Source organism: Lissotriton helveticus, chromosome 3_1 (assembly GCF_964261635.1).
Source record: "Lissotriton helveticus chromosome 3_1, aLisHel1.1, whole genome shotgun sequence".
In the NCBI taxonomy this organism is placed as follows: domain Eukaryota; kingdom Metazoa; phylum Chordata; class Amphibia; order Caudata; family Salamandridae; genus Lissotriton; species Lissotriton helveticus.
In genome coordinates this window covers 657,534,841-657,560,799 of record NC_136061.1, presented here as the reverse complement: position 1 = coordinate 657,560,799, position 25,959 = coordinate 657,534,841, and the positions used below count along the sequence as shown (strand labels likewise).

Sequence of the window (25,959 nt, the reverse complement as noted above, 5' to 3'; positions counted from 1 at the left end):
TCTGCCTTAATGCATTTCCATTTAGACCGGCTTTAAAATTATATGAAAGGCCCTCCTCTCCGCCAGTAACAGCTTCCTGTTGTGTTCTCCCTAGTTTTCCGGTACGTTTGTGCTGATTTTATTTTAAAATACCTTTACATTTGTACTTTTGCCACTCACTTCTGTAACTTTGTTTGAAAAGTAAAGCGCTCTTAATAAAGGCCGTGTTCGCAACTCATAAATCACAACGAAAAGTTAAATAAAATACAGATAATGAAGTGCTTCGAAGCCTACCAGGCGAGCCGTGCTAGCGCTGCCGGTTCTTGTCCGGGCCGGGCGCTGGGACGAGCCTGACAGCTGCCCGTTATTGCAACATGCCTGCAGTTGGCCACCTCAAGGCGCTGTCTGTCCGTCCTCGGCAGGCCATGCCTGCAAGGACGTGCCTTCGAGGCCTGAGGCCGCCCAGTGGCCCGTTTCCTGCAGCACTGCAATGCTAAAGTTGGAATGCGATTTACAATTCTTTATTCATTTATTTATTTATATATTTAATGCGATTTTCTATAGCGCGAATATTACCCGAAGGTGTTAGAGCGCTTTACAAAAAAACCAGTTGCGCTACATAAGGATTTAGGATTCCAGGTACTTGGCTCACACAGGGATGTGAATTACGGCTCCAGCTGCTAATTTCACCCCGCCAGTGACGCGTGCCAGTCATCCCTGAGCGGAGGTGGAAGGCAGCTGAGCGGGCGATGCGCCTGCTCCGAACACCTCGGCAAGATACTTAACGCATTCCAAAAGGCATTCCCAAAAGCACTTTCCCACAGGACATGGAAAGCGGCCAACCATGTCTGGTCCCGAATTTATCGAAATGTCCGGACTGGGTTCGTCTAAACCTTGTGCTGGCCAGTGGGAGCACGGTACAATAATTCAATCCAGGATAAAAGGTATGGCCTAGACCGCATCTTCTCCAGAAGTCATCTTTACACCATGTATCTATGCCTTGATATTATGAGGCTTCAGTAAGAAAGAAGGGTGTTTCAAGTCACGCGGTTTTATTCTGATGCAATTTGCATTTTCTTGCAAAAACTATGAATAATATTAGAAACTCCCTAAATGTTATGCGAGTGGCGCTTTTGCGTGAAAGCAGGAACTTTGAGTATCTTGTCCGCGAGTTTAATTTGGTGGACTTTCCTTCGTGAATGCTGTGTTTACACATGAAAACAAGTTGTAAAGTCACACAGGGAAGAGATACAAATATAAAAAAATGCAAATGTACAAGTTGTAAAGTCACTCTATGTATCTCTATATACATATTGTTAAAGTCTCTTATGTAAATAAAGCGGTTTTCAGTCTCCTTGGCGAGAGTGCTCCAGAGCAACCGGTTCCGGACAGGGGTGAGGCAAGCTCCAGGGGGTGAGCCGCTGAGTGAGGCTGTGCCGGTGTGTTCAACAAAGAATGAGGGTGTGCACAGGATCAAACTGTTTATTCAAGAGAGCAGCCAGGATCGGAAGGGAGGTTTCCTGGCCACATACGGCCCGGTGATTCCCCAGCGACTGCTTTGAATTTTTGATTCTTGATGATTCAACACCTCAGCAGCCTGTGCATTCACCAGCAACAGGCCCCTCCAGGATTACAAACCTGCAGTTGGGACTGCCGCCTCCATTGTAGACAGGCAAAAACGCATGAAACACTGCTGTTGAGTGCTGAGTGCTGTGTGCGGTGTGCTGGTGAGTGCTGTGTGCTGGTGAGTGCCGTGTGCTGGTGAGTGCCGGTGAGTGCCGTGTGCTGGTGAGTGCCGTGTGCTGGTGGGGGCAGAGTGCTGTTGGGGGCAGAGTGCTGTTGGGGGCAGAGTGCTGTTGGGGGCAGAGTGCTGTTGGGGGCAGAGTGCTGTTGGGGGCAGAGTGCTGTGTGCTGTTGAGTGCAGAGTGCAGAATGCTGTCGAGTGCAGAATGCTGTCGAGCGCAGAATGCTGTCGAGCGCAGAATGCTGTCGAGCGCAGAATGCTGTCGAGCGCAGAATGCTGTCGAGCGCAGAATGCTGTCGAGCGCAGAATGCTGTCGAGCGCAGAATGCTGTCGAGCGCAGAATGCTGTCGAGCGCAGAATGCTGTCGAGCGCAGAATGCTGTCGAGCGCAGAATGCTGTCGAGCGCAGAATGCTGTCGAGCGCAGAATGCTGTCGAGCGCAGAATGCTGTCGAGCGCAGAATGCTGTCGAGCGCAGAGTGCTGTCGAGCGCAGAGTGCTGTCGAGGGCAGAGTGCTGTCGAGGGCAGAGTGCTGTTGAGGGCAGAGTGCAGAGTGCTGTTGAGGGCAGAGTGCAGAGTGCTGTTGAGTGCAGAGTGCTGTTGAGTGCAGAGTGCTGTTGAGTGCAGAGTGCTGTTGAGGGCAGAGTGCTGTTGAGGGCAGAGTGCTGTTGAGGGCAGAGTGCTGTTGAGGGCAGAGTGCTGTTGAGGGCAGAGTGCTGTTGAGGGCAGAGTGCTGTTGAGGGCAGAGTGCTGTTGAGGGCAGAGTGCTGTTGAGGGCAGAGTGCTGTTGAGGGCAGAGTGCTGTTGAGGGCAGAGTGCTGTTGAGGGCAGAGTGCTGTTGAGGGCAGAGTGCTGTTGAGGGCAGAGTGCTGTTGAGGGCAGAGTGCTGTTGAGGGCAGAGTGCTGTTGAGGGCAGAGTGCTGTTGAGGGCAGAGTGCTGTTGAGGGCAGAGTGCTGTTGAGGGCAGAGTGCTGTTGAGGGCAGAGTGCTGTTGAGGGCAGAGTGCTGTTGAGGGCAGAGTGCTGTTGAGGGCAGAGTGCTGTTGAGGGCAGAGTGCTGTTGAGGGCAGAGTGCTGTTGAGGGCAGAGTGCTGTTGAGGGCAGAGTGCTGTTGAGGGCAGAGTGCTGTTGAGGGCAGAGTGCTGTTGAGGGCAGAATGCTGTTGAGGGCAGAATGCTGTTGAGGGCAGAATGCTGTTGAGGGCAGAATGCTGTTGAGGGCAGAATGCTGTTGAGGGCAGAATGCTGTTGAGGGCAGAATGCTGTTGAGGGCAGAATGCTGTTGAGGGCAGAATGCTGTTGAGTGCAGAGTGCTGTTGAGTGCAGAGTGCTGTTGAGTGCAGAGTGCTGTTGAGTGCAGAGTGCTGTTGAGTGCAGAGTGCTGTTGAGGGCAGAGTGCTGTTGAGGGCAGAGTGCTGTTGAGGGCAGAGTGCTGTTGAGGGCAGAGTGCTGTTGAGGGCAGAGTGCTGTTGAGGGCAGAGTGCTGTTGAGGGCAGAGTGCTGTTGAGGGCAGAGTGCTGTTGAGTGCAGAGTGCTGTTGAGGGCAGAGTGCTGTTGAGGGCAGAGTGCTGTTGAGGGCAGAGTGCTGTTGAGGGCAGAGTGCTGTTGAGGGCAGAGTGCTGTTGAGGGCAGAGTGCTGTTGAGTGCAGAGTGCAGAATGCTGTTGAGTGCAGAATGCTGTTGAGTGCAGAATGCTGTTGAGTGCAGAGTGCTGTTGAGTGCAGAGTGCTGTTGAGTGCAGAGTGCAGAATGCTGTTGTGTGCAGAGTGCAGAATGCTGTTGAGTGCAGAGTGCTGTTGAGTGCAGAGTGCTGTTGAGTGCAGAGTGCAGAATGCTGTTGAGGGCAGAGTGGTGTTGAGTGCAGAGTGCAGAATGCTGTTGAGGGCAGACTGCTGTTGAGGGCAGAGTGCAAAATGCTGTTGAGGGCAGAGTGCTGTTGAGGGCAGAGTGCTGTTGAGGGCAGAGTGCTGTTGAGGGCAGAGTGCTGTTGAGGGCAGAGTGCTGTTGAGGGCAGAGTGCTGTTGAGGGCAGAGTGCTGTTGAGGGCAGAGTGCTGTTGAGGGCAGAGTGCTGTTGAGGGCAGAGTGCTGTTGAGGGCAGAGTGCTGTTGAGGGCAGAGTGCTGTTGAGGGCAGAGTGCTGTTGAGGGCAGAGTGCTGTTGAGGGCAGAGTGCTGTTGAGGGCAGAGTGCTGTTGAGGGCAGAGTGCTGTTGAGGGCAGAGTGCTGTGTGCTGTTGAGGGCAGATTGCTGTTGAGGGCAGAGTGCTGTTGAGGGCAGAGTGCTGTTGAGGGCTGTGCAAGCTTGTTACACTCACAAGGATACCACAGGCAGCTGAGGTGCAAGCTTCTCCCACTCACAAGAAGGACATCACAAGCAGCAGCGGTGCAAAATTCCCTCACACACTCACAGCAGGTACTGTGCCAAGGCAGTAGCAGCAACAGAGCAAGAGTCCCTTATAAAGAACAGGCACAGCACAGAGATGCACAATGCAACAAGCTTCTCACACTCACAAGAACGACATCACAGGCAGCAGCAGTGCAAGCTTGCTACACTCACAAGGAGACCACAGGCAGTAGAGGTGCGAGCTTCTCCCACTCACAACAACGACATCACAGGCAGCAGCAGTGCAAGCTTCTTACACTCACAAGAAGGACATCACAGGCAGCAGCAGTTCAAGCTTCTTACACTCACAAGGAGACCACAGGCAGCAGAGGTGCAAGCTTCTCACACTCACAAGAAGGACAACACAGGCAGTAACGGTGCAATATTCTCACACTCACAATGAAATCACTGGCAGTACACACCACATGAACACACTCCATAACACATAGCAACAATACATTGGCATTTACAATGCCATTAGCTCAAACTCAAATAAATCCGAGCCCGATTGCATTTCTAATGCTTGTTTAAGATTGTGATCACCTCCGCACCTTTCCATGATGCAGGGATTGGGTGGCCTAACTGAATAAGAGCCAATAAAGTAGCTATATAGTTAGCCCAGAGTGGGGGGGTCATGTAATAAAAGATCTCCCGGCAAGCCGTCTGGGCCGGCTGCTTTCCCTGGATGCATCTTTAGAATCGCAGCTTTAACTTCTAACTCGGAAAAAGGTATTCCATTAGCCAACATTTCCGAACCAGATGCGATTTTATTAAACTCCAACAAAGACGGGATGGGTGCCTGGTCAACAGGATTACAGTATAATTTTAAAAAATGGGCGTACCATTGCTGGTCAGTAATATGATTTACAATTGGGCTACCAGCCCTCCTGTCTAACTTATTAATCAATTTCCAAAATATAATAGAGTTTTTACCGCTGGCAGCAGTTTTGAGCTTTTGCCAATGCTCTTCCTCCCAATTTTTTTTTGCCAAAGCAATGGAGCCACGGTAGTCTTTCCTTGCTAATCTAACTAATAATGGGTCCTTTAGTTTTATTGCTGTGCCAATAGCTTTCCTCTTGGCTTTGCACTCTGCAGTAAACCACGGATTCTCTTTAGACAGTCCATTGGTCACTGCGGGTTTCCTTTGGGGTGTTTTAACAAAATTTGCTCCTATTTTGTCAGTAAAAGTTTGGTATTGGTCCAATAGTTTTTGGCCCATAAGTGGAATATTACTTCTTACCACCTCAACAAGGTTGGAAGTTTCTACTCGGACCAGTTCCCTAATTTTATCGATTTTCCCCTCTTCAAGCTTAACCACGTCCCACTTCAGTTTCCGATTGCAATTGGATGGTTGAACATCCTTTGTAATCATCTCGGGGCCACCTTTGTTGTTAATCCCATTGCCCCAGCCAATTTCCATACAAAGTGGATTGTGGTCACTGTCAGAGGACTGTTTGACTTCCATGTCTTTTAGACTGGCCCAGGAAGGTACATCTAAGAAGATATAATCAATACGTGATGGGCAATTAATTCTATTGAAGGTCATTGCTCCTTCACAATCAGAGGTTGTCCGGCCATTTAATGCCCGTAAGTTATGGTCCAGAGCTAATGCATTCAACTGTAATGCTCTTGCAGTCCACTTTTTAATAGGCGCCAACGTTAACAGTGGAATGGCCTGACTCACGTCTTCGGAATTTGAACCCATACCATCCTCAACATCCAAAGGTTCAAATGTACAATTAAAATCTCCCCCCAGCAAGATTTTAGATTTAGGTGGAAGCTCGGTCAATTTAGCATCTAAAAGCTCAATCGTTGGGGAAATAGAACCACCCGGTGTCCCTCTAGCATATACACAAAACAGGTGAACACAACTCCCATTGGGACTTTTCAGAGAAATATGCAGAATGTCACTTGACAGTATATTATGTATCGTAACAGAATAATTCAAAATCACTTTCACCCAAATAAGCAGGCCGCCAGAGGGGCGCCCTTTACCTATGGAGACCGCTGGCACAAAGTAAGAGGAGTACCCATTTTTATATTGGGGAGTCGTGCACCATGTTTCCTGAAACATACATATATGAAACTTATCAACAAAGTCATTCTATTCTGGGATTTCAAGGTTTTTAGGTCTCGCCTGTCGATGCGCATGCGCATCGAGCTTGCGAGCCTATTGCAGCTTAAACAACTTTTAACTAAGAAGCAAGGAATCGTGGCGATTCCTTGCAGTGCCCGTGACTTTTAAGCTCAATGCGCATGTGCATTGAGCTTAAAAGCGCGTGCACAGCCACAATCTCCCTCAGCCGCATTCCTCCGACACCTTTTGAAGTGAAGCTTAGCTTCACTTCAAAGGCCCCGGCTTCTTGACACCCACATGCCGCTCTCCCCGCTCCGCCCCCTCCCCTGCCCGCCGTGTGCATTTCTCCTCCACCCCCTCCCCACAGCAATGCCCTCCGTCTTGTTTGGCTTTGAAATTCTGGACACCCTACTTCAAAGCCCCAGGCACCCCATCTGCTGCCTTCCGCCTGGCATGTGTTTGGTGGATCCCAAAGGCGACGCTACACCGGGAGGGGAACTGAGGACACATCGCCGACCAGCCAGCATGCATTCTGAAATCTGAACCCCATTTTGAGCTCCTTAATAAGTTCAGGGTTGTAATTACCGCCTGCAGTACATGTATCGTCCCAACAATAGCACGCGTTGGGCCAGATCTGGTTTCCGCTTTTTTTTTACTGGAGCCTTGAGTAACGTTGCAGACCATTAGTGTATCGGCCTAGATTTGCAAGATTAATTGTCCAGATGTTTCCTAATGTCTTGTCCTTTCTTTCCCACATAATAAAAATCTCTCAGCACGTTTCACCCCCAGCACCCCGTCCCTTGCTCAGTAAAACCACAGTATATCGTTTGTATGCTGCACGTCGCTCCATCTCTCAAGATGTGGCGTGCTGCAGCCTTGCTTCTGCAAGATTAAAAGAACTCGCACAGGCAGTATGACTCGCTATTTCTTTTACGAAATGAACTAAACAAAATACATCTCAGCCGCTAAATTGAAAACACGGACTTCATGCAAGTATTTATTTATTTGATAGTTTGTTATAGCGAAAACTTGACGGGTATCAGAGCGCTTTATACATTTGCAGAGAGCAGCGCAGTGATAACAATTAAGTCATTTGGCTTAGAAATTCTGGACACCCTACTTCAAAGCCCCAGGCACCCCATCTGCTGCCTTCCGCCTGGCATGTGTTTGGTGGATCCCAAAGGCGACGCTACACCGGGAGGGGAACTGAGGACACATCGCCGACCAGCCAGCATGCATTCTGAAATCTGAACCCCATTTTGAGCTCCTTAATAAGTTCAGGGTTGTCATTACCGCCTGCAGTACATGTATCGTCCCAACAATAGCACGCGTTGGGCCAGATCTGGTTTCCGCTTTTTTTTTACTGGAGCCTTGAGTAACGTTGCAGACCATTAGTGTATCGGCCTAGATTTGCAAGATTAATTGTCCAGATGTTTCCTAATGTCTTGTCCTTTCTTTCCCACATAATAAAAATCTCTCAGCACGTTTCACCCCCAGCACCCCGTCCCTTGCTCAGTAAAACCACAGTATATCGTTTGTATGCTGCACGTCGCTCCATCTCTCAAGATGTGGCGTGCTGCAGCCTTGCTTCTGCAAGATTAAAAGAACTCGCACAGGCAATATGACTCGCTATTTCTTTTACGAAATGAACTAAACAAAATACATCTCAGCCGCTAAATTGAAAACACGGACTTCATGCAAGTATTTATTTATTTGATAGTTTGTTATAGCGAAAACTTGACGGGTATCAGAGCGCTTTATACATTTGCAGAGAGCAGCGCAGTGATAACAATTAAGTCATGCAGTCACTCACCCTCAACCCCTCACCCTCAACCCCTCACCCTCAACCCCTCACCCTCCCTCACCCTCAACCCCTCACCCTCACTCACCCTCAACCCCTCACCCTCACTCACCCTCAACCCCTCACCCTCACTCACCCTCAACCCCTCACCCTCAACCCCTCACCCTCAACCCCTCACCCTCAACCCCTCACCCTCACTCACCCTCAACCCCTCACCCTCACTCACCCTCAACCCCCACTCACCCTCACTCACCCTCACCCTCACTCACCCTCACCCACCCTCAACCCCCACTCACCCTCACTCCCCCTCACCCTCACTCCCCCTCACCCTCACTCCCCCTCACCCTCACTCCCCCTCACCCTCACTCCCCCTCACCCTCACTCCCCCTCACCCTCACTCCCCCTCACCCTCAACCCCTCACCCTCAACCCCTCACCCTCAACCCCTCACCCTCAACCCCTCACCCTCAACCCCTCACCCTCAACCCCTCACCCTCAACCCCTCCCCCTCCCCCTCAACCCCTCCCCCTCACCCCCTCACCCTCAACCCCTCACCCTCAACCCCTCACCCCCTCACCCTCACCCCCTCACCCTCACTCACCCTCAACCCCTCACCCACCCTCAACCCCTCACCCTCACTCACCCTCAACACCTCACTCACCCTCAACACCTCACTCACCCTCAACACCTCACTCACCCTCAACACCTCACTCACCCTCAACACCTCACTCACCCTCAACACCTCACTCACCCTCAACACCTCACTCACCCTCAACACCTCACTCACCCTCAACACCTCACCCTCAACCCCTCACCCTCAACCCCTCACCCTCAACCCCTCACCCTCAACCCCTCCCCCTCACCCTCAACCCCTCACCCTCACCCTCACTCACCCTCAACACCTCACTCACCCTCAACACCTCACTCACCCTCAACACCTCACTCACCCTCAACACCTCACTCACCCTCAACACCTCACTCACCCTCAACACCTCACTCACCCTCAACACCTCACTCACCCTCAACACCTCACTCACCCTCAACACCTCACTCACCCTCAACACCTCACTCACCCTCAACACCTCACTCACCCTCAACACCTCACTCACCCTCAACACCTCACTCACCCTCAACACCTCACTCACCCTCAACACCTCACTCACCCTCAACACCTCACTCACCCTCAACACCTCACTCACCCTCAACACCTCACTCACCCTCAACACCTCACTCACCCTCAACACCTCACTCACCCTCAACACCTCACTCACCCTCAACACCTCACTCACCCTCAACACCTCACCCTCAACACCTCACTCACCCTCAACACCTCACCCTCAACACCTCACCCTCAACACCTCACCCTCAACACCTCACCCTCACAACACCTCACCCTCACAACACCTCACCCTCACAACACCTCACCCTCACAACACCTCACCCTCACAACACCTCACCCTCACAACACCTCACCCTCACAACACCTCACCCTCACAACACCTCACCCTCACAACACCTCACCCTCACAACACATATTGTGTTACAATAGGTGTCACATTTGCGGAAGATAAAACTATTGGCATTGTTAAAAACAAAGCTATTAATTACGCTATTTTCAAAACAAGCACATACATAAAAAATGTGTCCTTTACAATACCAATAGCTCAAACTTTCATAATGCGAGACCTATTGCATTGCTGTGCTTCTCTCCCCTGCTGCACTCTCCTGCTCTCTAGATATGTGGCATAACGACCAGAGCTGCCATATAAGTCACGTAAATACAAAACATGTTGGATTCCAAATGCTATAGGTGTCACATTCGCGAAAGTTATATTATATTATATTGGCATTGTAAATGACAAAGCCATCAATTTAGCAATTTTAACAACCAACAAATAAATAATATATGTCATTTACTAGACCAATAACTACAACTTTTCTAATGCGAGACATATTGCATTCCAACCCCACTCACACACGCAACGCCACTCACACACGCAACGCCACTCACACACGCAACGCACACACGCCACTCACACACGCCACTCACACACGCCACTCACACACGCCACTCACACACGCCACTCACACACGCCACTCACACACGCCACTCACACACGCCACTCACCCACGCAACGCCACTCACCCACGCAACGCCACTCACCCACGCAACGCCACTCATCCACGCAACGCCACTCATCCACGCAACGCCACTCATCCACGCAACGCCACTCATCCACGCAACGCCACTCATCCACGCAACGCCACTCATCCACGCAACGCCACTCATCCACGCAACGCCACTCATCCACGCAACGCCACGCAACGCCACTCATCCACGCAACGCCACTCATCCACGCAACGCCACTCATCCAATTGCAAAACGAAAAAGGTCAAACTCTTCTATTGCGAGACCTATTGCATTCTCAATGCTTGTTTCTTAGTCCCGCTATATTCCAAGAGAGAATGTGGATGGACCGAGGGTCAGTGACTATTACGGGAGTTGTGGGCGAGGGGATGCACTCAGATTCAATCGTTCTAATGGGCATATCGATCACAGAGTCTTCTCTATTTTCTCCACTATTCTGTATTAGGACCTTATCACCTGGGATGTGGGTTGAAAGTCAATCTACTCCCTCTAAACTACTAAAATGATTAAAGCAAGGAAGAGGGGGGGGGGGTAATGTTGCTGGCCCAACCAATCTCCCTGAAACTGGCTAGCCCCCTGAGGATATCTGCCTGTTCTCCTTCGCACGGTACTCCAACCTCTATCTTCCCCTCCATCCCAGAAGTTAGCTTTATGATCACGGAAAGATTCTTCTCTCGATCCCCATCTTGAATTGTTCGAAGCTCTTAACCAGCTCCATCTATTGCTACGTTGATCATGAGGCATATAAAAATGGGAAAGCGATTTAACCTGTATAGGAGAGTTCGTGTCACATGGGGGTCCGGCACAGATAAACTCCACTGTGCGCGGGTCCTCAAATGTCACAACTATACAATCACCCTGAATATTTTTGGTCTTCTGGCCCACCCAAGGTGCTCTTTCTAACATAAGCATGTTACTGCGAGTATTTGGCGGTAATGGGTAATTTCTGTCAAGCCAGTAGCATACTTTGTTTTTAAGAGCCCAAAATGGTTCAGATGAAGAGGGAGGGAGCTCAGGAACTCCTGTTAATACTATTACATAGGGGTGAGCATCAGGGGGTAGGTTGATGTTCCGACGCGATTTAATACCTACAGAAGGGGCTGGGGGTGGTTTAGGATCAGTTGTATTGGAGGATTTAGGGGCAATAGTGGAGGCAACCTTCACTTTTAAAGGCAAGCTGTTTGACTTGGAGGGCAAAATGTTGGAGCTATTGTTAACAGTCTTGGCAGGGAGGGTTTTAGCAGGACGCACATTTGGGGCCGGGGCATTTCCTACAGCTTGTGAGGAGGGCAAGGAAGGTGTATCACCAACTAAAACTTGACCTCCAGTAGTCTTTATTGGAGATGGTTTTGGTTTACCTTTTAATTCTAGATTTAAGGCTTTCAGGTTATCTTCAATGTTCTTTAGTCTGGTTTCCAAAGGGGCCAGAAGGGAAGCAATCAGTGAAGCTATAGAGCTCATAAAAATGCCTTTCTCGTCTTCCTCCCCATCAGGTTGCTCCACCTGAGAACAATCCTCAAGGAAGTTTTCCAAACTTTGGGTTGAGGCTGTGTCATCGGGAATACCCAAAGGTAGGGGGTGAGAAGCACAATGCTCCGCAGTTTGGTCTTCGTTAGTTGTTACAAAGCCCACAGTGTCATTTTCTACCTCCAACCCACCAGACAAACCATTTGGATCTCTAGGAATTCCCCCCTCAGCCAATACGGGTATTAAAACAGTGTTATCCTGATTCGAACAATGCGAGGATTTGGGTATAGCACCTTCCCTAAGGCCTCTAAGTGCTAGTAGTCCTTCAGGTTCGTTTATGATGTCTGGAGGTACTACTAGTGAAGTCAAAGGGGCAACTTGGGGGGTTAGTAAGGGAGTATGATCCTCAAATGCGGTTTGGCTGATGGAACCCGGTTGGTTTTCAGAGGTAGATTGTGAAGGGTCTAAGAGGCGAATACATTGGGAACTGTTTGGTGAGGGTACATGGGCTAAAGGGCCTAACGATGATCTCCTAGCAGCTTCGAGATCCCTGGACACTCTTCGTTCCATGAGGGCAATTCCCTCATCTATTAAAGTGTTAGTGCGCACAATAAAATTATCCAGGGTACCCGTCAGTTTGGCGGCGCTAGCAGCAGCCTTACTTCGGGTTTCCCGAGAGCACATCCCTGGACCCAAAAGACAGCACTATAAGAAGTAGGGATAGACACACTTGTTAGTACCAATGTTATAACAATTACCAAACAATCAAAATAATAACCTGGGGATATGGCCCAGACCAGACTCTACGGGCCACAGAGGGCCCGCCCTTTGCCCCGGGCGCTCCCGCGCGCTACCGCGCAGCGGGATCCAATACCTCTTATGTAGAGCTAGGGGCGGGGGCGTTACCGGCAGGGAGAGCAGCCACAGGTGTACCAGGCAGGGACTCTTGGGATATTGAGTCCCTGCAGTACTGCTCGCAGCCCTGCCGGTGCCTCAAGACGGTTGTAATCACTCAGTCCTCACAGCCCCAGAAAGTCCAAAGTCCAGGAGGGCGCAGCGGGACCCGCGGAGCGGGTCCGGCAAGGCGTGGGTTTGCAGAAGCAGGCAAATGTAAAATGTTAAAATCGGCTCCCAGCGACGGCAAACAGTCAGTAAAGGATCCACCTCAATTAACTACTATGATCTCAGTTAGACTTGGCATCTTTTGGAGTGTTTCCCCAGAGTTTTTCTTTCTGAACTCCCGGTTTTTACTCTGTTTTTGCTGGCTTGGTTTTCTGCGCACTTTTCTCATTGCTGATCAGTGGTAAAGTGCAAGTGCTCCTGTTGTAAACTGTGTTATGGATTGGTGTTTCCATGATTGGCATATTTGATTTACCTGTCAGTCCCTAGTAAAGTGCACTGAGCATGCCAGGGCCTGTAAATCAAATTCTGTTAGTGGCTGCAGCACTGGATTGTGCCACCAACGCAAACGGCCTGTAAATGTAACTCTGGCCTGCCATTGCAGAGCCTGTGTGCACTCGGACTGCCAGGTCGACTTGGCAAGTGCACTCACTTGCTAGGCCCTAACCTTCCCTCTTCTTACAGGTCAGTCACCCCTAAGGTAGGCCCAAGGTACCCCTGTGGGCAGGGTGCAGTGTATGTGAAAGGTTGGACATGCCCTGGTGTATGATAGGGAATTACTGCCAATTTTGTTTTTCACTATTGCAAGGCTACCTGTTCCCATAGGACAGAATGGGGAGTTTGTTTATAACATCTTATACATATAACTGGCCCTGGGAACTAGGTAGAAAAATAAAATTTAGTATGCCTGAACTCAGAATCTAAAGTTGCATCTTTTAGTGAAGGTGATTTTTAGGTCTCGCCTATCCCATTCCGCAAGGAATGGATAGGGGAGAATTTTAGTAGGCAAAAAAGTTATCAAACCATCGGCGGATTTCAAACAGTTCACGTGAACACAAGCACGCGCTTGCCATTAGCTCCCACCCGCCTCCGAGAGCTTTACTTGAAAGGCAACCGCTCCCCCGCCCCCTGCTTCACACTTCACGACCGCCAGGCCGTGTCTCGCATTTCTCCTCCCCACAGCAATGCCAAGAGCTTGTTTTGTCTCTTTGTCACACACTCTTATTCTAATTATATATCTTATATCTCCCTCTGTATCTCACTATTTTCTTAAGCCTTCTCTGTGCCATGTTCAGTAAACGATAAGGAGCTTCATGAGCTTGTTGATTCCGTTTTCGCTACAGCATTTCTTAACCCGCATTATTTAGTGCTCCATGCCTCTGCATCAACCCCTTAGGGTTTCTTGTGAGGTGATGCTTTTCTTTTTGTTTTAGCTACAGCCCTCCCCTCACCTCCATTGTACAACCGCCTTATTAATGCAATGTGGCAATGAAGTTATTATAAACTGCTTTATGTTTGCCGATATTATTTCTATAGGTATGGACCCAACTTGCGGTTCCAGACAATGTTTTGGTTTCCAGCTAGAGCTCGCCTGCCCTTTACATTAGTGCTTGCTTGTTAGCAGTGGCTTAATTTTGCGAAAGACTGTGCTGCAACAGCTTTGCTTTCAACGTGATGTGATGTTTTTGTTTTTTTCGTTTTCGCTACAGCTTCCCCAGCATTTGTCATGCCGCATTATTAGTGCTCCATGCCTCGGCATCAACCAGGGAGCTATCGACTATAAGAAACTGTTTTTCAAGGTTATTTTGATAACTGAAGATTTCTAAGTACTGTATTGTGGATTTTTATCGTTTTTGGTCTTGTTTTGAGTATATAAAAATATTGGATATTCTTCTAAACTGGTGTGGTGTCCTTTTGTAGTGCTTACCCTGTATTACTGTTGGTTATGTGCAAATGCTTTACACACTGCCTCTTAGATAAGCCTGACTGCTCATGCCAAGCTACCAAGGGGGTGAACGGGGGTTATTTTAGGAGTGTAACTCCCTTATCTTGACTAGGAAGAAGGGTCCCTACTTGGACAAAAAAGCATGACCTTGCCAACTAGAGACCCTCATTTCTAACAATCTCCCTTATCCATTCCTAGAGACTCTTTCCTCCCCCCATCTCTCCTTTACTCATCACAAACCTTCTCCTACCACTATGATCTCTCACTAAGCACTTCTAGACTTTTACCTCTTCTTTCCCTCCATTCTCTATTTCAATCCAACTAACACAATTACATGCCCACCACTCAAATTAATTTATATTTCCCTATACTAATTCACCACTAATCCCTTTTGAGTTCCGAATTCGCGCGCTAATCACCGAAAATCGATTTGACGTGTCATCAGGGGTAGTAAGCGCTACATAAATTCAATTACAATTTTCCTCCAAATCATAGTAAATATCTGAAATGTATTATTCATCAAGTTTGATGATAGTGAACCAGTCCCTGTTAACATCCAGTACAGGAGTAAGAAGGCACCAGTCTCTCTCAGGGCCACTGCACCTATTTTTGGCAACCAGGAACACAAACTTTGTATCTCAGATCTCTCCGATCCATTTGGAATGGTGACTGGGAAAGGCTCTTCAGTTCTGACTGAACTGAGTGAGATACCTCGAACATGAATAGACTTATTGTGAAAAATTTGGGAAGTGTCAGGCAGGCTCAGATACATTAGTTACAATACCCATTTGAGCAATGAATGGATTTAGTGACAGACACCTTTCTCTCTGAAACACGACCTGCTTCTGTGCACCTTATATGGCTGGAGATAGCAACGCGTTTGCAATTAGCAGACCAGAGAAATTATTTTCGAATGCATTAAAAAATATATTCACAATTACTTGACTAAGGCAGTAGGATACATTTTAGCTTATTTCTCTGCTCCCAAAATGGCTAGCTAGGCCCGTCAGTTTAGTTTTACGCTTCATAATTTTAACTACCCAATATTTCTGATGTGTAGCTAGAATCTTATTTTTCATTAAGACTAATGCTGACTGCACTTCGTCCTGTGAGATTACCATGTTATACTGTACTCAAACCAAACCTATGCCACCTCCTTGACTGATAACCAAGTGAATATGAGCGAGTCATGTATATAAATTGAGAATTAACTATTTAATGGCTGTGCAGTAGTATCTGGTATTCAGAGACAATTAAGGAAAAAACTATCAAGTGCTACCACTATCGAAAAACTGTCACGTACAGTGTTGGGGGGGTCGCAGTAGATAACATTTTGTTGTAAAGTAAATTGGTAGGGTGACCACCTCTGTGACCCTTATATCCTGTGGAACCAGTTGATGCCCCCTGCTGCGCTCTTTAAGTGAACATAGGGGAGAAGATGAAGGTCAGATGTGATCAGAAGGCCCATCAGGGATGCAGGAGGCCTCTGCAGCGCACAAGCAGTTGGTGGCAGGGGCCATAGGGGTAGGGGCGTCGGGCCTCAGATTGTCGTGGCGCACTACCATCAGGGACGACGCACAGAGCAGAGGGTCAAGGAGCTGGGAAGATACGCACAGCGTGGGGGCGGTCAGGGATGCACGGGCAGTCAGGAGCACATGGAATGGTCAAGGGCGCATTGGTTATGGGGAGGTCAGGGAGCGCGCAGGGGTGAGGGGCAGGCTGGGGCGCGCAGGGGTGAGGGGCAGGCTGGGGCGCGCAGGGGTGAGGGGCAGGCTGGGGCGCGCAGGGGTGAGGGGCAGGCTGGGGCGCGCTGGGGTGAGGGGCAGGCTGGGGCGCGCTGGGGTGAGGGGCAGGCTGGGGCGCGCTGGGGTGAGGGGCAGGCTGGGGCGCGCTGGGGTGAGGGGCAGGCTGGGGCGCGCAGGGGTGAGGGGCAGGCAGGGGCGCACAGGGGTGAGGGGCAGTCAGGGGCGCACAGGGGTGAGGGGCAGTCAGGGGCGCACAGGGGTGAGGGGCAGTCAGGGGCGCACTGGGGTGAGGGGCAGTCAGGGGCGCACTGGGGTGAGGGGCAGTCAGGGGCGCACTGGGGTGAGGGGCAGTCAGGGGCGCACTGGGGTGAGGGGCAGTCAGGGGCGCACAGGGGTGAGGGGCAGTCAGGGGCGCACAGGGGTGAGGGGCAGTCAGGGGCGCACAGGGGTGAGGGGCAGTCAGGGGGCGCACAGGGGTGAGGGGCAGTCAGGGGGCGCACAGGGGTGAGGGGCAGTCAGGGGGCGCACAGGGGTGAGGGGCAGTCAGGGGGCGCACAGGGGTGAGGGGCAGTCAGGGGGCGCACAGGGGTGAGGGGCAGTCAGGGGGCGCACAGGGGTGAGGGGCAGTCAGGGGGCGCACAGGGGTGAGGGGCAGTCAGGGGGCGCACAGGGGTGAGGGGCCGTCAGGGGGCGCACAGGGGTGAGGGGCCGTCAGGGGGCGCAGAGTCAAGGGGCACACCATGGGGTTGAAAGGGCGCACCAGTTGGTTAGAAGGATCAAAGAGATGGTGAAGCAAACAGTGGGTGAGGGTCAAAATGATGGAAAAGGGCACAGAGAGGGTATGGGGCAAAGGGGGGCAAATGAGGTGGGCAAAGGAGGACCAACGAGGGGGCAAAGAAGGGAAAGAGGGGGGCAAAGAAGGGAAAGAGGGGGAAAAGAAGGCGCAAGGGGGTAAAGAAGGCGCAAGGGGGTAAAGAAGGGGTAAGGGGGGGCAAAGAAGGGGTAAGGGGGGGCAAAGAAGGGGTAAGGGGGGGCAAAGAAGGGGTAAGGGGGGGCAAAGAAGGGGTAAGAGTGTTAGGGGAGTTTAAGGCGGTGCAGTGAAGTTAAGAGGCCCACAGAGCATCAAGATAGTGATCCTACGGTGTTGGAAGTGCTCAGGGCAAGGGATGCACGGAAGTTAAGGGGTAGAAGGACAAGCCAGTTAGGGATACAGGTGAGGTTAATAGGTGCACCGGGATTTACGCCTATGTAGTTGCAGAGGCCCTAAAGTGTGCAGCGAAGATTAAGGAGGAGTTTGGCAGGGCCGGGTCATGGGTGTTGAAGGGGTCATAAGGGTTGGTCACATTTCACAATTGAGCCCCGCGGAAAGACTCTCACAATCCTAAAACTCCCCCTTCTGACGACCCGCTCCATGTTCAGTCCCCATCGTTTACCGTCATAGTAGTAACAGACTTTCTTCTTTGTCCCCAGACTCAGCGCCATCTTCTGCTTTCTCAGGGACCCGCACCGCGCGTCGCGCACCCAGACTACCACCGCCTGGGGAGGGTCATGGCTAATCTACCAATCCCAGTGCAAGGCGGCAACGAAAGAGTGCATACTGACAACCGATGCGGCCAATCAGTGGACAAAACTCACGCTGAGCCATTGACTAACATCGGGTTTATCCAATCATCGCACACCAGGAACCGAGCCGGCTCCCGAAGGCGGAGCCAGCCTAGTACTCCATGCTCGCTGTCTGTTCCTACTCGGACTGTACCTATGGAAGGGCGGGGGCAGGGGTGAGGAGTGTCTAACTCCGCCTAGCCCAGGAAGGAGGGAGTGGGCATTTTGCTGGGCTACAGGTATTGCAGGCTCTGGTGCATTGTGGGAGCGTGGGAAACCTCATGCTCACTAACGTGTGAATGAAATTAGGACCAGACCAGGCAGTATTGATGACAACTGTGCGAAACTCTGCGGACTGTACCAAATTAATTTATGCTTAAATTGTAGGGAACGAAGTGTGAAATCTAAAACTCCTGTAATTCCCGAAGGTATCAATTTAGGGCCTGGTTCAAAGTGACCTTTGACCTTCGCTGCAGCTCCATTGTTATGTTTTCTTTCCCTCGCCCAATTCCCTGTCGCATTCTCTGCTTAATGTGTAGGTAGCTTCCTCTGATTAAAGTTCAAAGTGCATAAAGTTAATCCACTGGTCCCCTCACCCACCGTTTTATTACGTCATCGAATCCATTTTGCTAATTGTTTAAATTTCCCATATCTCTAAATCCAGGAATAGAAGTATTTAAGCACCATAGAAGAGGCCGCATTGAGCCTAGAAATATCACGCAGCAAGAAAATAAAGATGAGAAATATGACACGCCTAGAAACGTCACAGAACTATGCTCAGAAACTACAGCCATGCTTAGCAACGAAACACAAACATCACTGAACCATGCCTCAAATGTACTGTAGTGAACTACACTTAGAGAAATTAAACACTATGGTCCGGCATAATAATAGGGGACCTGGATTGAGGAACACAACAGAGCAATGCCTAAAACCATCACAGAGTAGGGAAGATATGTTTGAACAACAGGCACACTGTAACCTCATCAGAATGACTTGGTAGCCACGTAGTGAACGAAAGAATAATCCTTTATTCAACAGGATCCACGACTGCATCATCACCAGCTACCGATAAATCGCAGGTAGAGCAGATAACTGACAAGGAGCCAACGCTCTAGAATCTGCCCGGTACCCTGATGTAATCAGGGTTCCAGAATGGAATGCATAGAACATGAAAACAGACTCTTACACCAATTGGCATAAGAAAATGAGATGTTAGATCACGTCCCTCCCTCAATGAAAAGAAGAAATAAGCATCCTCCCAAGAAGGATAGAAGCAAACCGGTTACACCTAAACATGTCTAAACAAAATTACAATGAATAAGAAAAACAGGATTTACAACATAATGAAATCTTCAGACTTTACTGGTTACTTCACTGTGTATGCGCTGCGACTGCAGCACTGTTCTCGTGTTTTTTCCCCCACTGTGATGTCATCTCTGGTAGCCACAAGCACATCAGAACTTTTAGAAGCAACTTTTTCAATGTTACGCCCAACCTTAAGGGTAGAGGAGTCTAACACTCTATCCACTTGATTACCACTAACAGTACGGTCACATGAAGCGATATTCTTACGCTGTTGAACCTTGCTATCCCTGATAACATCAGTAGATTGCATAATGCTTGACTCAGCTGCATTGACCTTCTCTGAATACACTCACCTGAAAATATTCGCCTGATCTACAGAAATAGGACGTGTCTCAACAAAAGGAGAGAAAGGGTTTTTAGGGCACTCTTAGTCCCCAAGCAATATACTAGTAATCAAAAGAAGAGTGACCAATACAGGTAAGGTGTATAAAAAGAGGTGGGTGTCGCACGTGAAGTCTGAGGCCAGTTGTTAGTGATCCGATGGTAGGACCAAATTTCAAGAAAAAATGCACTATTTTTTCAGGAAACCCTCACTCACCCTAGTGGTGACATGCTTCATCATCGGGTCCACCGGGAGAGATCGAGTACCTCCCCGGTGTGCTGCGACGCCAGGAGACTGCGGAGCAGGTTTTTGTGAAGATGAAGTGTGAAAAATTATAAGGTTTAAAAATGTCAGAGGTTGTACCAAAAAACTTTATTCACTGGTTAACCTGACATATTAAAAATAAGATATGTGAAGGGAAACTAGCCAATTACTTTATACTGGTGTTTACCCTGTAAAGAAGGTCAACATGTTTCTGCCCATTTATGTGTGTAAATTTACTGGGCTTTCATCAGGACCGGTAAGAGAGTGTGCCAATGACAGGAGGGGCACGCTAAGGCCCGCCCTGCCAATGGTCGTGAAAGTTAAAAATAGCACTATGTGTAAAATTGGTGCACAAAGAAAAAGAAAACAAACTCATAAGTAGTGGGGGTTTACCTCTTTTGTGAGGAACCTAGGAGTCTGTAGGAAAAAAATTGACAGACAGACAAACACAAACATAAACACAGAAATATCGAGTCATTGGATTGTGCATATGTACAGTGGCCATAAAGGGTGACTTTGTGGCTCGACACGTGCTAGCATACATATCAAGGGCCGTGGCCGGTATGCCTTGGTTGCGTAGTTGAAATCATGCCAAAATCCGAGGTGGAGGGACCTCAACTAACGCCGATTCAAACTGTTCAGCGCAGACTGTTGCATATATGTGGTATAGCAGCAGTGGCTCAAAGAGCAGACTAGACAATTATAAGTCTGTTTGTGAGGAAATACAAGATATATCTTGCTACCTATAGTGGGGTGTCAGGGATTGAACCCCGAAGGAAAACAATGCGAGGAAACAGCGTCCCGGTGCAAAAGCGCCGTGACACTGCTGGCCGTGGTATATATATTACCCAAGCACACAATCATTCAATACAGAGTATAGGATAAATGTCCTTACTTGTAAAGAAATAGATCCACGCCCCATAGAACACAGGAGGGGGGTGGGAGCGACAATGGCACACCCTGTAATTGAGGGAGAAAGGGAAACAAATACACACAGAGGAGGATTTTTAGAACTGGCAGAATTCCAAGCATTCAACTTATCTGGTTAGAAAGGAGTCTTCAGGGAAAGGTCTCTTACGCCCGCAACGCTCGGCACCCGCTCGGCACCTAGCTTCACCCTCGCTGGATCTCGTGGATCCATTGCGGTGGGCGAGCGAGGCGTATGAAGGGCGGTGGCCGAGAGCGGACCAATCAGGCGCCTGGGTCGGAAACGAGGCTTGGAACACAAAGGACGCTGAGCCAATGAGGGAGTAAGGGGCTCGCGTCGTCTCGCGAGAGAATTAGGAAGCGAGGCTTGCAATGACACGCAAACCTCGAGTTTGAGAAGGGCGGGACCCGCCTGGTTAGAGCCAATAAGGGCGTCGGGTAGACTCACGGGTGATTTCGAAAGCGAGGCTTGTATATGACACGCAAGCCTCGAGTTGGAAAAGGGCGGAGTTCGCCTTGTTTTGTTTGCACCGGAGGTTGGAAGAAGCGATAGCTAAATCGCGTCTGGATTGGCTGGGGTGACAGAGAGGCTTGAGACTCAAGCTCTGGTGGAACACAAGCTTAAATTACAGTGTGGCTGGGATATGTATAATGCGGTATGCGCAACGCCCAGCCAAAGTTACCAAATTTCCGATGGGGATGAATAAAACCACATAAGTCTGAATAGAGTAAGTAATATGGTTATTGACATGAGGATGTATTCAAGTGAGTCCAAAAGGCGTGGATGTGAATAAACCACTTGACATGTGTGGTCATGGTATCTGCATTCAAGAAGAAAGGTAAAAGTTTAATGTTTCAGGACACTGGTCCACGGAATCTGATCATTAAGCCCATTTATATGGGTGCTGAGTCGATAGACCCAGCGTTGCTCTTTTTCGAATAGAATATTTTCTCTGTTTTTCATACAGTTGACCTGTTCGATCACTGTCCAGGTCATGTCATTTGGAGTGTGGTTGGTTTGCAGGAAGTGCTCACTGAGTTTGGTGGTGATTTTTTTGCATCTAATGTTGCTGCGGTGTTCCCCGATGCGTGTCTTGACTTTCCTGGTGGTCATCCCTACGTAACGTTTCGCACAGGGACATGTGATCAAGTAAATCACGTTTGTTGAATTACAGTTAGTGTGGGATTTTTGTGTCCACACTTTTCCTGGTTCCAAGTTGAGTTGTTTTGAGTGAGTGGTCAGATGACAGACACTACAGTCTGTACATGGAAAATGGCCTGTGATTGGGGGAAGGTGCCAAGCGTCAGTGACAGACCTGGTTGCTGTGTTTGCACTGGGGGTTGTTAATGGTCTTGTATGCACCAAGGCATCTTTGATGCTTCTGCCTTTTTTAAAAGAAAAAAGCGGTTTTTCCCAGTTGCTAAAATTGCTGCTGATAGTTCTCCAATTTTTATTGATGGATTTTTTCACTGAGTCTGAGAGGGTGCTATAGGTGGTTACACACGTCAGTGGTATTTCCGTGGTTGTCCTTACATTGTCCTCTAGTAATCCCTCTCGAGGTTGGTTTCGTGCTCTGGTTTGGCTTTTTTTCAATATTCCTTTAGGGTACCCTCTTTGTGTTAGTTTGTCTGTTAATTCCTTGGCCTGTTCCTTGTAGTCGGTAATTTTACTACAATTTCTTCTCAGTCGAAGGAATTGGCCATAGGGCAAGTTTTCCCTTAGAGGTCTTGGGTGGAAACTCCTAAAGTCCAGGAGATTGTTTTTTGCCGTTGGTTTGTGGTGAGTCAAAGTCGTAAAAGTAGTGCCCTCTATTTTGATTACCACATCAAGGAAGACGATGGATTCCCTACTGAAGTTGCTAGTGAACTTCAAGAAAGGATCCAGAGTATTGACCCATTCCAGGAAATGTATAAGACTGGCTTCTGTTCCTGTCCATAGTAGGAGGATATCATCAATATACCTCCTCCATAATCCAATGGAGGAGGCATAGGGGTTGGTAGGTGGTAAGATATGTTTTGTTTCGTAGTCATAAACATACAACCCCGCTACGCTAGGAGCGAAGGTACTCCCCATAGAGGTCCCTGTGCATTGTAAGTACAATTGGCCTTTGTACTCAAAGTAATTTTCTTTGAGTGCCATCCGTGCACATTTCAGGATGAATTCTTTGGGGGTGGTGTAATCCCAAGCCTCTTTGTCTAGTGCTTCCCCTAGTACCCGTAGTGTGTCTTCCTGTGGGATACTGGTGTACAGACTCTCTATGTCCATTGTTACCAATATTACTGTGCTTTCGGGTAGACTGGTATCGTTCAGTAATTTAAGTAAGCTTTTGGTATCTTTTAGGTAGGTGCTGGAGTTCTGTACTAATGGTTTCAAGTAGTGGTCACAAAAGGTGGATAAGGGTTCTAGAACTGACCCGATCCCTGATACAATCGGTCTGCCAGGAGGAGGGTCCACATTTTTGTGTGTTTTAGGCAGGGTGTAAAAATAGGGTATAGTTTGTCCCCCTGCCATGAGGAATGCTGCTTCATGCGGGGAGACCTGACCTTCAGTCGTCTTCCTTGATGTGGTAATCAAAATAGAGGGCACTACTTTTACGACTTTGACTCACCACAAACCAACGGCAAAAAACAATCTCCTGGACTTTAGGAGTTTCCACCCAAGACCTCTAAGGGAAAACTTGCCCTATGGCCAATTCCTTCGACTGAGAAGAAATTGTAGTAAAATTACCGACTACAAGGAACAGGCCAAGGAATTAACAGACAAACTAACACAAAGAGGGTACCCTAAAGGAATATTGAAAAAAAGCCAAACCAGAGCACGAAACCAACCTCGAGAGGGATTACTAGAGGACAATGTAAGGACAACCACGGAAATACCACTGACGTGTGTAACCACCTATAGCACCCTCTCAGACTCAGTGAAAAAATCCATCAATAAAAATTGGAGAACTATCAGCAGCAATTTTAGCAACTGGGAAAAACCGCTTTTTTCTTTTAAAAAAGGCAGAAGCATCAAAGATGCCTTGGTGCATACAAGACCATTAACAACCCCCAGTGCAAACACAGCAACCAGGTCTGTCACTGACGCTTGGCACCTTCCCCCAATCACAGGCCATTTTCCATGTACAGACTGTAGTGTCTGTCATCTGACCACTCACTCAAAACAACTCAACTTGGAACCAGGAAAAGTGTGGACACAAAAATCCCACACTAACTGTAATTCAACAAACGTGATTTACTTGATCACATGTCCCTGTGCGAAACGTTACGTAGGGATGACCACCAGGAAAGTCAAGACACACATCGGGGAACACCGCAGCAACATTAGATGCAAAAAAATCACCACCAAACTCAGTGAGCACTTCCTGCAAACCAACCACACTCCAAATGACATGACCTGGACAGTGATCGAACAGGTCAACTGTATGAAAAACAGAGAAAATATTCTATTCGAAAAAGAGCAACGCTGGGTCTATCGACTCAGCACCCATATAAATGGGCTTAATGATCAGATTCCGTGGACCAGTGTCCTGAAACATTAAACTTTTACCTTTCTTCTTGAATGCAGATACCATGACCACACATGTCAAGTGGTTTATTCACATCCACGCCTTTTGGACTCACTTGAATACATCCTCATGTCAATAACCATATTACTTACTCTATTCAGACTTATGTGGTTTTATTCATCCCCATCGGAAATTTGGTAACTTTGGCTGGGCGTTGCGCATACCGCATTATACATATCCCAGCCACACTGTAATTTAAGCTTGTGTTCCACCAGAGCTTGAGTCTCAAGCCTCTCTGTCACCCCAGCCAATCCAGACGCGATTTAGCTATCGCTTCTTCCAACCTCCGGTGCAAACAAAACAAGGCGAACTCCGCCCTTTTCCAACTCGAGGCTTGCGTGTCATATACAAGCCTCGCTTTCGAAATCACCCGTGAGTCTACCCGACGCCCTTATTGGCTCTAACCAGGCGGGTCCCGCCCTTCTCAAACTCGAGGCTTGCGTGTCATTGCAAGCCTCGCTTCCTAATTCTCTCGCGAGACGACGCGAGCCCCTTACTCCCTCATTGGCTCAGCGTCCTTTGTGTTCCAAGCCTCGTTTCCGACCCAGGCGCCTGATTGGTCCGCTCTCGGCCACCGCCCTTCATACGCCTCGCTCGCCCACCGCAATGGATCCACGAGATCCAGCGAGGGTGAAGCTAGGTGCCGAGCGGGTGCCGAGCGTTGCGGGCGTAAGAGACCTTTCCCTGAAGACTCCTTTCTAACCAGATAAGTTGAATGCTTGGAATTCTGCCAGTTCTAAAAATCCTCCTCTGTGTGTATTTGTTTCCCTTTCTCCCTCAATTACAGGGTGTGCCATTGTCGCTCCCACCCCCCTCCTGTGTTCTATGGGGCGTGGATCTATTTCTTTACAAGTAAGGACATTTATCCTATACTCTGTATTGAATGATTGTGTGCTTGGGTAATATATATACCACGGCCAGCAGTGTCACGGCGCTTTTGCACCGGGACGCTGTTTCCTCGCATTGTTTTCCTTCGGGGTTCAATCCCTGACACCCCACTATAGGTAGCAAGATATATCTTGTATTTCCTCACAAACAGACTTATAATTGTCTAGTCTGCTCTTTGAGCCACTGCTGCTATACCACATATATGCAACAGTCTGCGCTGAACAGTTTGAATCGGCGTTAGTTGAGGTCCCTCCACCTCGGATTTTGGCATGATTTCAACTACGCAACCAAGGCATACCGGCCACGGCCCTTGATATGTATGCTAGCACGTGTCGAGCCACAAAGTCACCCTTTATGGCCACTGTACATATGCACAATCCAATGACTCGATATTTCTGTGTTTATGTTTGTGTTTGTCTGTCTGTCAATTTTTTTCCTACAGACTCCTAGGTTCCTCACAAAAGAGGTAAACCCCCACTACTTATGAGTTTGTTTTCTTTTTCTTTGTGCACCAATTTTACACATAGTGCTATTTTTAACTTTCACGACCATTGGCAGGGCGGGCCTTAGCGTGCCCCTCCTGTCATTGGCACACTCTCTTACCGGTCCTGATGAAAGCCCAGTAAATTTACACACATAAATGGGCAGAAACATGTTGACCTTCTTTACAGGGTAAACACCAGTATAAAGTAATTGGCTAGTTTCCCTTCACATATCTTATTTTTAATATGTCAGGTTAACCAGTGAATAAAGTTTTTTGGTACAACCTCTGACATTTTTAAACCTTATAATTTTTCACACTTCATCTTCACAAAAACCTGCTCCGCAGTCTCCT

General features: G+C 48.8%; 1 protein-coding gene across 1 annotated transcript in view; it reads right to left on the bottom strand.

Annotated features, from left to right (window-relative positions):
* Window positions 1–17,753, bottom strand: part of HDAC1 (histone deacetylase 1) — a 143,121-nt gene extending 125,368 nt beyond the window's left edge. Inside the window, exon 1 of the mRNA XM_078680723.1 lies at window positions 17,618–17,753. Coding sequence (XP_078536849.1) covers window positions 17,618–17,666 — 49 coding nt within the window. The 5' untranslated portion in view covers window positions 17,667–17,753. The remainder of the gene's footprint in view (window positions 1–17,617) is intronic.
* Window positions 17,754–25,959: the final 8,206 nt, after the last annotated feature.